Genomic DNA, 12,473 nt, shown 5'->3' with positions numbered 1-12,473 from the left:
CTGGTGGCGCAAGGGGTTAAGCATCACACTATGAAGCAATCCACAGCCTCAGCAGCACGAGTTCAATCCCCAGTCAGGGAGGTGACCCACATGGCGCAGCAGACCTCTCTCATCTCGCCCGCTGCTCCCCTCAGCAGTGTATTTTCGGTTCTGTCTCTGGTGAATCTTCTCTCCCTCCCTCCCCTGCATCTCTGGCCTGTACCCCAGCTCTTGTATGCATAAATAAATAAATCTTTAAAAAAAAAAAAGGCAGGGCCTCCCAGGTGGCGCAGTGGGTTGAGCACTGCGCTGTGAAGCTGTCCGCAGCCTCTGCAGCGCAGGTTCGATTCCCAGGTGGCCAGGGAGAAACCCACATGGTGCGGCAGACCTCTCCTGCCTCTCCCACTGCTCCCCTCAGCAGTGTCTTTGGTCCATCTGCCTGTTCTGATAAATTCTCTTACCCTCCTGTGCCTCTTACCTGTACCCCAGTTCTTGTATAAATAAATAAATCTTTTTTAAAAATTAAAGAAAAAAAAGCAGGTAAGGAGTCAGCAGAGGGCTATGGAGTGGTGCGCCTCTTACCTGTACCCCAGTTCTTGTATAAATAAATAAATCTTTAAAGAAATTAAAGAAAAAAAAGGCAGGTAAGGAGTCAGCAGAGGGCTATGGAGTGGTGCATGGGAGAAGAACACCACGACCCCAGACAGTTTCCTCTTTGCAGCTCCCCCACTTCTTCAACCACATCCTCCTCCACTTCGAGGGCAGCAGTCCTTCACCTCTCCCTCCCCCTTTGCCAGGGCCCCAGTCTCTCTCCCACATCTTCTTATCCTGCCAGTTTCTGCCACACCTCCTCCCCGACCTTTGCTCTGGCTCCTGGCTTGTTTTCCTCTGCACCCAGGAACCACTTTCACTCCCTGCCTGTCCTTCCCACCAGCCACAGCATGTGCACTGGCAAGTGTGCTCGCTTCCTGGGGCTCTGCCTCATCCCTCTGTCCCTGATCAGCATCATATCCAACGCCCTCCTGCTGGCGCCTAATGGGGAGACCACCTGGACAAATAATCTCAGCAAGCAAGTCTGGTACATGGCTGGCTTCATCGGCGGGGGCCTGATGGTGAGAAGGGAGTCCAGGGAGCATGGGCTGGGAGCTGGGCACTAATCTTTGGGCTTCTGAACAGGCGGGAAGAGAGAAAAGGATGGCTGCCCGGGAAGGGCTGGCAACATTGTGGTGGGGGTCCTTCTATCTGCTCCTCTTCTGTCTGTGCCCAAACACTGAGCACTCTGCAGTGGTCCTAGAGGAGCCTGAATCCTGAACTGTGTGACTGAGGGCCATGAAGAGGGGAGCCTCTACTCTAAACAGCTCCCCTTCTGAGAAGGCAGTATGTACCACTTCCCCCTCCCTGCCCCCACTTGGAGCAGAAGTTGGGAACACCTCACTACAAGGGTCAGGCAGGAGGAACAGCTGGCTGCGTAGGAAGTTATCAGGGCAGATAATAATGGGCATGGGAGTGGGAAGTAGAGTCAGGGAGCAAGATCACAGGTCAATCATTCTACTATTAGCTCAACCTTTCCACCCTGATGTCCATTCACTCTCAGCCCATATTTCTGGATGGATGCCCACTCTGCACCAGGCACAAAGGATAAACTCGGATGCTAGGCCAGTAAGGCAGAGAAGGTGCCCCCACTTGTCTGACTAGGATCTATCCAGAGAAGTGGGGAAGGGAAGGCACAGGTTTCCTGGACTTCTATTGGTGGTCACATCTCTTCCAACAATCCGCTCTTATTCTCTGGGGTCTTTTCTCGCTCTCTTTTTTTAAAGATTTATTTATTTATACATACAAGAACTGGGGTACAGGCCAGAGATGTGGGGGGTGAGAGGATTCACCAGAGACAGAGTGGGAAACAGAACAGCCAGATCAACTGAAATACACTGCTGAGGGGAGCAGCAGGAGAGTCAGGAGAGGTCTGCTGCGCCATGTGGGTAGCTCCCTAGCCAGGGATCGAACTCGGTCTGCAGTGGCTGCAGCAAGCTTCATAGGTTGTGTCTTAACCCCTTGCGCCACTAGGGAGGCCCTGGGGTCTTTTCTCTTAACCGTCCCCTTAACACCATGAATTCATGGCTGTGGGACCAGACTCTATCCCTCTGAGATCTCACACTCCTCCCAGGTTTACACAGTCACCCTATGCCACAAGGTACCTGTTCTCCAGCCTAAATGATCCTCATCTTTCCACAAATTTAACCAGCCTGCTGAAGGGAAAAAGCCCAAAGATGCCCTCCTAACATATTCATTGCCAGGTGCCTTCCTCCCCCAACTCCATGCCCTGCACGACTCTTAAGGCTTTTTCAAATATATTCACATAGCTACATGGGGGATCCAGGTGAGATCCCTGCTCTTGCTGAAGCTGTTATTCCTGCTAGGGAGACATACAGCCTCAAGGAAGCAAAGATGTAAACCCCACAAGAGCAAGGACAGTTTGCTGTGTTCCAGGCACTGAAATAATAGTCAGTGAATAAACAAAGTAAATGAATAAGCAAGATTATTCCAAATAGGAATAGGGTCCATCAAGTTAAGAAAGCAGGGTGTTGTCATAAAGAACTACCAGGGCAAGGTGGGGGGGCAATTTTTTGTAATGGTTTCAAAGAAGGCCTTGATGAGCTGACATATTTACTGAGATTCAATTGGCAAAAAGAAGGAATCAGCATTACAGATGGGGGATTGGCCAGAGCAGCTGAGGTTTAATGAGATGAGATCTGAGTAACTAATGGCCAGAGGCCCTTGAGAGGCCTCTAAATTTTGAGAGGAATCTAAATTTTATTATAAATACAACAAAAAACTATTGAAGGACTTTGTTACCTTTTTTCAGACCTCTCAAACTTTTTTTGAACTTTTTATTTAAATCATACAAATACCCAGATCCTTAGACTACAGTTCAGTGAATGTTTACAAAATGGATCCACCCATGCACGTAGAATTCAGTCTTGATGAGCAACTCTTTGAAAAGACACTAAGGGATTTCAGCAGAAAAAAAACCTGTTGAAAGTTAAATTTAATCCACAGGGCGCAATGTAGGATGGAATGAAGGATTTGTCCATAGAGCAAGAGATAAGAAAATCTAATAGGGAGGCTAACAACATCGTCCTCATGGGAGGTAATTAGGGACTGACTGTGGAATAAGAAAGGATTGACAAATTCAAAAACCACCAGAAGGAAAATCCCGAAGACTTGAGTTTTGACGGGGTATGGAGATTCAAGTTTTCCAGCCTGAATGACCTAGCTGGAAATTTCCACCTAGGGAGGTAAGAAAGTCAAAGTAAGAAATGTCAGTGAATAAAATGTGAGGACAGTATGAGGCTAACTGAATGTGAGCTAAAATCAAGATATTCAAGTGAACACATATTTCAGGCTGTTAGATTTCAATATGGAGGCATCAATTTAGGAAATGTCTATTGTTAGAGGGAGTAACTAATGGCCGGGAGGGAAAGGGCTCTTGAAGCACGCCACAGCAAGAAAGACAGATGAAGAGGACCAGGGCTGTCTCTTGGGGTTTTCTGATACTTCCCATCAGTTCATTTATTTACATTCTCCTTCCTGCACCATAATCCTCTCTCACCAGACATTCCAACACCATGATTCCTTCCTGCTGCTAAATAGATTTATACCGAGCATTTACTCTAACCAGTCTTGACACCAAGTCAACCTGCTATTTCATTAAATCCTGAGAACAGTCCTGCAGATCCATTTTAGGTCTTGCAGATCCATTTTACAGTGGACAAAAGTGAGACCCAGAGAGATAAATCAATTCATGGAATGTGGAGTGAGCATAGGGCGAGCTTTAAACCCACACCTCTGACTCGTGTTCAGGTGGGCACCTACTATGTGCCAAGATTTGTGAGGGATATAATGATAATGCGGCCCTACCCTTCTGGAGGCTATAATATGGTCAGAGATAAGTAGGCACATAAATAATGATGACTTAAAGTAGAGCAGGACAGCCCTCCAGGAAAGGTAGAGATAAGGCCTTCCTGTTGTCCAAAGGGCTGCGGGAATCCATGAAGGCAGGTTCCAGGCCGAGATAAGCACTGAAGCAAGTAAGGTCTTGAGAATGGGAGAGGCCTCCCTAGCTGTCTCACTGACCCTCCTTCCACAGGTATTCTGTCCAGGAATCGCAGCTGTTCGGGCAGGGGGCAAGGGATGTTGCGGTGCAGGCTGCTGTGGAAATCGCTGCAGGGTAAGACCCCAACTAAGAAGGGCACAGGGTTTGGTCTTTGAACCAGTTCTTCCAAGAGTCACACCTAGAAGCATGACCCCCTCTACATGAGCTACAAGAATTCCTCCGTGGAGGCCTTATTCTCTCAGCTCCACAAATCTGGCTTCAGTGGGTTTGGCCAAAAGGTACTAACCTCCAACAACTGCTGACTCTGAACATTACCCTAATTCCAAATCCCAGGGTTGTCAGGAAATGTATTTTCGCCAGGACTTGATTAGAGTTCGGTCATGGGGGTGCCACCGGGTGAGGGGAAACTAGGTGCGGTCTGCCCAAGAGTGGGGAAGGGGCGGCCCTACTCACCCGGCCTTCCACTCTGCATCCAGATGCTGCGCTCAGTCTTCTCCTCAGCATTTGGGATTCTTGGCGCGATCTACTGCCTCTCAGTGTCGGGAACAGCGCTCCGTATGGGACCACAATGCTTAACAGATGATGACAAATGGAAGTACCCCTTCGAAAACACTGAGTAAGGCTCAGTCTGTTTTCGCCCTGTCCACTTCCACTTCCCCTTCTCCCCTCCCACTCTCTACCTCTCCCACCAGTCTTTCCACCTGAACTGGAAAACCTGGGGGGATATGGGGGAGGGCTCTGCTTCCAGAGAGCTTCCTCCACGTGGGTCAAACCAAACCTGGCCAACCCTCCTCTGCGCATGCGCGTGGGGCAGAGCGGGCGGGCGCGGGTGAGGCCTCCGCTCACGTGATCCCGTCCCGTGCCCAGGGGCTCTTACTTGGTCAACCGTACTATGTGGAGTTGGTGCGTGAAGCCTCCCAATGTGGTCCATTGGAATGTGACGCTCTTCTCAATACTGGTGGCCGTCTCGTGCCTGGAGATCGTGCTTTGTGGCGTGCAGCTGGTGAACGCGGCCATCGGCGTCTTCTGTGGCGACTGCAGGAAGGAGGTAGGACGCCAAGAGCGGGAGTTGTGGAGGGGAGCTGCTTGCTCCTTGGCTGCGTCCTTACTTTGTCTTTTTTGCAGGACGCCCCTCATTGAGGCTGCACGGACCGCCCCCTCCTGGAAGCTCATTGCCCCCTCCCCCCCCTCCACTCTGGAATAAATTGGCTTGAGCTCTCTTCTGCTCTCACATGTGCTCTATGCGAAGAATGTCCCGAGGCCTCCAGGTACATCAGGCCTTAGGCCTTATGGGTTTGCCCGTCAACCCCCCCCCCCCCCGTTATTTTCTTAACAAAGAGTTTTTAGTGTGCGCTGGAGATACAGTGGTAAACAAGACAGGCAAGTTCTGTGCGCTCAAGGAATTTAACATTTCAGGTCACTTTTTAAAAGGAAAGTTCAATTGTTAAGTACTTTTAAAAAAAGTTGGTGAGGCCTCCCTGATGGCGCTGCGGTTGAGCGCTGGGCTGTGAAGCTGCCCGCAGCCTTTGCAGCGCCGGTTCGATCCCCGGCCACGGGCGAGGGTCCAACATGGCGCGCAGACCTCTCCTGCCGCACCCGCTGCTCCCCTGAGTAGTGTACTTTGACAGTCTGCCTGTTCTACTCTCCCCTCTGGCTCTGGTGAATTCTCTCACCCTCCCACGCTCTGACTGTACCCAATGCTTGTATAAATAAATAAATAAATCTTTCAGAAATAATAAAATTAAAAAATTAAAAACGTTGGTAAGGGGACAGATATTGACTGGTGGAGTGACATTTTAGAATAAGATAAAGAAAATCCGAGAAAGTGAACTTTGCACTGAAATCTGGTAAATGGGCTTACCATCTGGATACCTGGGTTGGGGGTGGGGGGTGGGGAGGAGAAACGTGTTGGTTCCTATCAGAGGGAGCAGCAAGGACAAAGATCCTAAAGGGGTATCCGTGTATAGAAAGCCACAGTTTGAGGTTTTGGGGTGAGGGAAGGGAGAGAAAACTGTAGCGAAGACACTTCAACTTCTTATAAGTCTAGAAAATAAAGCCTTAAGTGGTTTTTGCATTGTTACCTCCTAATTTGGTAGAAATTTGTTAATCTGAGGCCACTGGTGATTCAGAGAGGAAACAACCTGGGCTTTTTAAGGAGGCGCGCTCCATAAAGGAAGCCGGAACTTCCTTCACTTGTACGCAAAATCATGTTTTTCCAGACTATGGGTTCACGACTTTAAGTTGTCTGCGAGACCAACCTGAATTTGCTAGTTTAGGAGGAAGACAAGGAGACGCAGTTTCCCACCCCTGAAAGAACCGAGGCGAAAGTCAAGACGAGAAGCTTTAATAGCCGAAGGTGGACCAAGCGTGGGGTCAGGGAGCAGGGAGAGGTGTCAACTAGTGCAGCAGAATAAGCGCACGTCGTTAAGCGCGGTGTCGTCGCGGAGGCCTCTAGGCTGCTCGATTTTGGTCTGCAAGCCGCAAGCGCCTTTAGGGCACGGGTCACTCCACTCTCCAAAGTCTCCCCAGGTCTGGCCGGGTCCCTCCAGCTCCGTGCCGTCCGAGCAGCGGAAGCGCACATTGTTCGCTGCCGTGTTGTCTCCAGGGGTCACGGGTATCTCCACGCGGAGCGAGAAAGCCACAAGGAAACCGCCGCCAGGACACCACAGCGGCTCGCTCCACGCGCCCCACCTGCGAGGGAAGTGGAGACGCTCTGGCTCTGCTGGAGCCCCCTACCCTCCACCCACCCAATCCTTGGGTGCTACTTGACCCCCAGTGGGTTATCTCGTCACTGACTTCACTCCCCGGGAGCTAAACTGCCCCACAGCTGTGGAGCAACCTGCCTGCCAGGAAGAGGATTTGTGTAACATAGAGTATACGGCTTACCCCCACCCTAGGGGATCCTAGGTCCCTGCCCGCTACCTTCCAGATTCCGACTCCACCACGTGCGTGTTGCGCTCCGCGTTCCCCCGCGCGCAGTGCAGCCGGATCCCATTTAGCGCTGTGTCGTCACCAGGAATACCTTGGTTGGGCTCCACCTGGACCGCGAGGAAAGGCAGGGTGAGAACAAGTCGGAACACTGCCATCCTTGACTCGGTCCGCGGCATCTCCACCCGCTCCACAACCTAGTCCTGAGCCCCCACCTTGAGCGAGAACCCGCTGGCGAAGAATCCGTCAGGACACATCTCGGGCCAGGCCCAGTCGCCCCAAGGGCCCCCGTTGGTCACCTCGATGACCGACGTGTAGCCGCTTGGGCCACCTCTTGCAGATCCGCAGCATATCCACAGTAGCAGCAACAATTTAGCTCCTGCACGCGCCTCCATCCCGCAGCAGTCTGTGAGCTGGGTCCCTAACACAAGTTTATAACACCCCTGCCCCTTCGAGGGCTCCGATTACGGAAGGGCAACCTGGATTTAATGCAACCCAATACTAATCCGTTCCAGAAACCCCACAGACTCAATTCTTTGCTCAGGGAATCGGAGGCTCCCAGCGCCAGAAGAGGAGGGGCAGCTAGAGCAGAGAAAATAACCACCACCTACTGAAGTTTACTCGAGGCCAAGAATTGTGGTTAGGGCTATGCAAGCGTGTATTTAATCCTGACAACTTTAGAGGTGGGAATTGCCCTTTCTATTTTGCAGATGAGGGAACTAGGGCTTAGAAATGGCAAGCAACTTTGTCTAAAGTTTACAGTCAGCAATCCAGGAAACATTCCAACACTGTTGGGGTGGGGGGGGCGCTAGGAATGAAAGAGTTGATTCTGGGATCCTACTAGGGACAGGATTGGTCAGGTCATCCACAGGGATCACCAGGGTGTGAAAGAGACCAACGTGACAGAAAGGACAAGAATCCATTAAGTGTGGAAGTTAGGGTCTTCTTAGCTATGGGGGCCCTGACTCCTTGAGACTCTGTGGCATTCTTCCCTACCCAGAACCAAATGTAAACAGAGACAGGGACAATTGTAAGAGGTTTGGTTGACAAGGGACTGAGAACCAGAGATGCTGTTTTTTCCATTGCTTCCTGTATCCTTCCCTGGAATGTCTTTCCCACCTTGACCACCAGGTGGACTCCTAATTTGCAAAGAAAACAAAACAAAACTGGCTCAAACCTGTCAAGAGGCACCACCCCTAACTTGCCTGCCCCTCCTATACATTCCTTTTTTTTTTTAATTCAATGCATATCTATCCAGCAATAACATATTTTTATCCAGACAATATTCTAAGTGTTGTAAATAGAGGCGTAACCAAGAAAAATTAGGCCCTTGTCTTCGTCAGAGCTTACATTCCAGTGGGAGAGACAGATAAATTTTCCAATGGACTTGGAACTCTGTAAAGGCACTTTGGTCTTCTTGAGATCAGTATAGGGCTTGGCATGCGGAAGTAGTTAATAAAGGTTGGTTTGAACAACAAATGGGGAACCAATCTGGAGCTGAAAAAAATGAAACCACAAAAATGTAAAAGGAAAATCCTAATGATATAGTCAAGAGGTCATGCATCCATATCAAGACAAGGTCCCCTGGGGTTAGGATAGAGCATTTAGAAGCAAGTGTTCCTAGATCCCAGGTGCCCCACGCTTGAACTTAATGAAGATTTATGGAGCAATTGTGGTAAGCTTTTCCATTTAGTCTTTGCACATACATTATCATTTAATCCTCACTTGAGGCTTGCAAAGCACCTATTATTAGTCTCAATTTACAGTGGAGGCAACTCAAGTACACAGCTAACTTAGGGCTCACACAATTGCTCAGTGGGGGAGCTGGTTCTGACCCCAGCTTCTCTTTCCAATAACCTGGCCTTCTCTTACTACAACCTGGCCCAACCAGGAAGGAGAAATGCAGACATGTCATTCCCACCCAATCCCCCGAGTCCCCTTCATTCTGTCCCGCAGCACTGGGATGCTGCCTTCAGGGGCAAAGGGCACAGAGGAAGGGGCATTAATCAGTTAATTATTAACCCTTTGCGCTGGACACCGAGGACACCGCGAACTTCTCTCCCCTCCAGGAACCGGAGGGAAAAGGACTGGCTAGGGGCTGGTGAGGGGGCGGTGGTCCCTGCAGCAGCATGGGGGTCCCGCACCCTCCCTCCGTCCTGCGGCGCTGGTTCTGCCGTGCAATTCCTCTCGCTATCTTCGCGCTGCTGCTTCTTTATCTCAGTGCTGGGAGTCTCCGTGAGTGGCCCCTTCCCTCACCCACGCTGGTGGGAGCCCAAGGAGTCTAGACCTTTGGGACCAAAGCCCCTTGCTCGAGTTCTCACCACACCACTCACCCCTCCTCAGGTCCCTCCAGTTGCAGAACCGGGGAGCAGTACTGCCTCCCCGAGGAACTGCCATCTTTCCAGGTATGCGGGGGGGGGGGGGGGGGGGGACAGGGCTGGAACTCGGGGCTCCAAGTGGGACCCTGGAGAGGTGGGAGTGGAGCCAGGCTGAGGAACTAGTGAAGGGCAGGCACTTCTCTCCCCGCTAGCATTAGAAGCTGAAAGTACAGCAGAAGGCACACTAGCTATTGATAGATCGTAGAAACAATTTCTTTTTTTTTTTTTTAAAGATACACTTTTTTTTTCCAATTTTTTTTTAAGATTTATTTATTTATTTATTTATTTATTCATACAAGCACTGGGTACAGTCAGAAGCGCGGGAGGGTGAGAGAATTCACCAGAGTCAGAGCAGGATGCAGAACAGGCAGAAGGACCGAAGTACACTGCTGAGGGGAGCAGCGGGCGGGAGGAGAGGTCTGCGCGCCATGTGGGACCCTCCTCTGGTGGCCGGGGAGCAGCCGGGGATCGAACCGGCACTGCAGAGGCTGCGGGCAGCTTCGCAACCCAGCGCTCAACCGCTGCGCCACCGGGTAGGCCCAGAAACAATTTCTTGAGGCCCCTATTAGGTTGCTTAGCTAAGAAGACGAGGGATCCTGCTCCCTCTTTCCCCCTTATATTCCCAGGTTCAGCAACAGTCGGGTCCCCAGGATGCCCCGGGGCGGGAAAAGCCTCAGTGTCTGGGCCCCCAGGGAATGCTGGGGCGCATGATGAGGCCATTCCGTGCCAGTCTGAACCCTGAAGGGGATGTGGAGCTGTCGCAGTACTTGGCAGGATGGAGAGAGCTAATCAAGTGAGTGGTAGTCCTTCCCCCAATGCAGTCCCCACCTCCTTGTGACTCTACTGCCCTTTCAAATCGTCCCACTTTCCCACTACCAAACACACAGATTCCTAAATCCTCTCGGCTCCATCTTCACCTTCGCCACCAGCGAGGCCTTCTCCAAAGTGTCAGCCCTTGAGGCTCGGGTACACGGCCCGGACGCCTCCCACTACACATCGCTGGCGGCCATGGCGGAGTGGGAGCGGCGGGTGGGACTGCTGGAGCTGCCCGGGGTCGCCTCTCCACACCCGCCCAGGCCCTCGGGCTCACAAACGTTGCTCTTGCTGCACCGTGCTCTACGCTGGTCCCAGCTCTGCCTCCAGCGGGTGGCGACCGGGGCGCGCCGAGGCCCGGAAGCCGGCGTCCAGTGCAGCGACGCCTACGGCACGGCCCTGGCTCCGCACCACCCCTGGCTCGTGCGCCAGGCGGCGCGCGTGGCGTTCCTCGCCTTCCCGGGTCGCGCCCGCCTGCTCGAGCTGGCGTGTCCGGGAACCCGGGAGGCGGAGGCGCGGGCCGCGCTGGCGCGGGGTGCCGGCACCCTGGAAGAAGTGTACAACCGCACCCAGGGCTTGTTGGCTGCTCGCGGCCTGCTCCACCTGGCCTGAGCCAGGGCCGCCCCCGGACTCCAGGGAGCCCAGAAAGGGAGCGCCTGGGGGCGGGGCGGCTCCGCACCCGGGCCGGCCCTGGTCCCCGCCCCTTTCGTGACGTCACTGCCGTAGAGTCCCGCCCCGGCGCGAGCCCGGGTTTGAGACCCTCTCTCCACCCGCTGTTTTCATGAGGGGAGCTGTGAGGAATAAGGAGTGATTTTTTGGTCGTCGTCGACTTAGGCCGTTTCGCGAGATGACGGCAAGCGTTGGAGGGAAACAAAAAAAATGAATGTAGGAACATGTGTCATCCCTGTTCCTGGCAGCAAAGAGACTCACGCTTCCCCCGGCATCTCTCAGCCGCTCCTGTGGCTTCCTCTGCCGACTACATGCGAGTCTCCAGCCCAAACTTAAGCTCCAGTCCCCATAAAGCCAACTCTTTCTTGGACACCGCCGCAGACATCGGAAATATAACACATCCAGGGCCTCCCTGGTGGCGCAAGGGGTTAAGCACACTATGAAGCAATCTGCAGCCTCTGCAGTTCTATCCCCGGGCCGGCCAGGCAGCTACCCACATGGCGCAGCAGACCTCTCCTGACTCGCCTGCTGCTCCCCTCAGCAATGTACTTCAGTTAATCTGCCTGTTCTGTTCCCCACTCTGTCTCTGGTGAATCCTCGCACCACCACCCACTCTCTGCCCCACCCCGCATCTCTGGCCTGTACCCCAACTCTTGTATGCATAAATAAATAAATATTTTTTTAAAAAATAGAAAGCATAGACGTAAATCTTTGTGGTCTGGGATCAGGCATGATTTCCTGAATGACACTAAAATGGCTTCTTGAATATGACACAATCCAAGGAAAAACAGATAAATTAGATTCAATCAAAATTTAAAACTTTTTTGCTTGAAAGTAAAAAATGAAGTGAGAAAAACAATCCAGATAATGGGAGAAAATACTTGCAAATCACACCTCTGATAAAAGTCTAGTATCTAGAACCTAAAAAAAAATTATTATTATAATTCAACAAAAGAAAACCCAGTTTCAAAATGGGCAAAAGACTTGAATAAATATTTCTCCAAAGCAGATACACTAACAGTCATTAAGTATATCTATTTGTACATCAAATTAGTACATTAAATTTTTGCTCATTATTACTAATCATTAGGAAAATGCAAATCAAAACCACCGAATATCACTTCATATTCATTAGGATGACTAAAATAAAAAAGATGCACAGTAACAATTAATGAGGCTGTGGAGAAACTGGAATCCTCATACAAGCCTGGTGGGTATGTTAAATGCGACAGCTGCTGTGCAAACAGTTTTCAATTCCTCAAAATGTTAAATACAGAATTTCTGTATGACCCAGTAATCGCGTTCCCAGTATACACTCCCACGTATACAACTAAGAGAAATGAAAACAAAGTTTACACACGCTAATTCAGAGACTGTCGAGTTTATCTTCAAGGTTCCCTAAATTGCAACTCCGATCAAATATATCAGTCCTGCATAGTCCGACAGGAAACGTAGTCCTTGAAGACTTGCTTTTTTGGGTTGTTGACTTACTGATCTTACCTGCCTCGCTTCCATAAAGCCTTCCCGTCGCAAAGGATCCCTCCCACATTTTTCCTTCTGCCGTCAACCACGCCGTAGCACGACTAAAGAGA

General features: G+C 51.1%; 3 protein-coding genes across 4 annotated transcripts; 2 read left to right on the top strand and 1 right to left on the bottom strand.

The window, feature by feature from the left end:
- Positions 1–794: 794 nt before the first annotated feature.
- Positions 795–5,399, top strand: TM4SF5 (transmembrane 4 L six family member 5). The gene is made up of 5 exons (XM_037493073.2): positions 795–1,091; positions 4,127–4,207; positions 4,570–4,709; positions 4,961–5,141; positions 5,219–5,399. The coding sequence occupies exons 1-5, from the start codon at positions 921–923 to the stop codon at positions 5,231–5,233; spliced, it is 588 nt and encodes a 195-aa protein (XP_037348970.1). The 5' UTR covers positions 795–920; the 3' UTR covers positions 5,234–5,399.
- Positions 5,400–6,402: 1,003 nt separating this feature from the next.
- On the bottom strand, positions 6,403–12,454 carry VMO1 (vitelline membrane outer layer 1 homolog). 2 transcript variants are annotated; one of them, XM_037493711.2, is made up of 5 exons: positions 12,382–12,454; positions 8,372–8,518; positions 7,237–8,160; positions 7,016–7,131; positions 6,403–6,784 (listed from the first exon to the last, which is right to left on the bottom strand). In XM_037493711.2, the coding sequence occupies exons 3-5, from the start codon at positions 7,414–7,416 to the stop codon at positions 6,487–6,489; spliced, it is 594 nt and encodes a 197-aa protein (XP_037349608.1). In that variant the 5' UTR covers positions 7,417–8,160; positions 8,372–8,518; positions 12,382–12,454; the 3' UTR covers positions 6,403–6,486. The 2 variants fall into 2 exon arrangements, with proteins under 2 accessions (XP_037349608.1, XP_054545165.1); XM_054689190.1 differs by having other exon boundaries at positions 7,237–7,442.
- Positions 9,115–10,824, top strand: GLTPD2 (glycolipid transfer protein domain containing 2). The gene is made up of 4 exons (XM_037493707.1): positions 9,115–9,256; positions 9,365–9,426; positions 10,026–10,192; positions 10,287–10,824. Exons 1-4 carry the CDS (start codon positions 9,151–9,153, stop codon positions 10,822–10,824), a joined length of 873 nt encoding a protein of 290 aa, XP_037349604.1. The 5' UTR covers positions 9,115–9,150.
- Positions 12,455–12,473: the final 19 nt, after the last annotated feature.

This window comes from Talpa occidentalis, unplaced genomic scaffold (genome assembly GCF_014898055.3).
Source record: "Talpa occidentalis isolate TD23 unplaced genomic scaffold, MPIMG_talOcc4v2.1 talOcc4.7, whole genome shotgun sequence".
Taxonomy (NCBI): Eukaryota; Metazoa; Chordata; class Mammalia; order Eulipotyphla; family Talpidae; genus Talpa; species Talpa occidentalis.
Note: the sequence above shows the minus strand (reverse complement) of the source record. Positions and strands in the feature narration are given on the sequence as shown.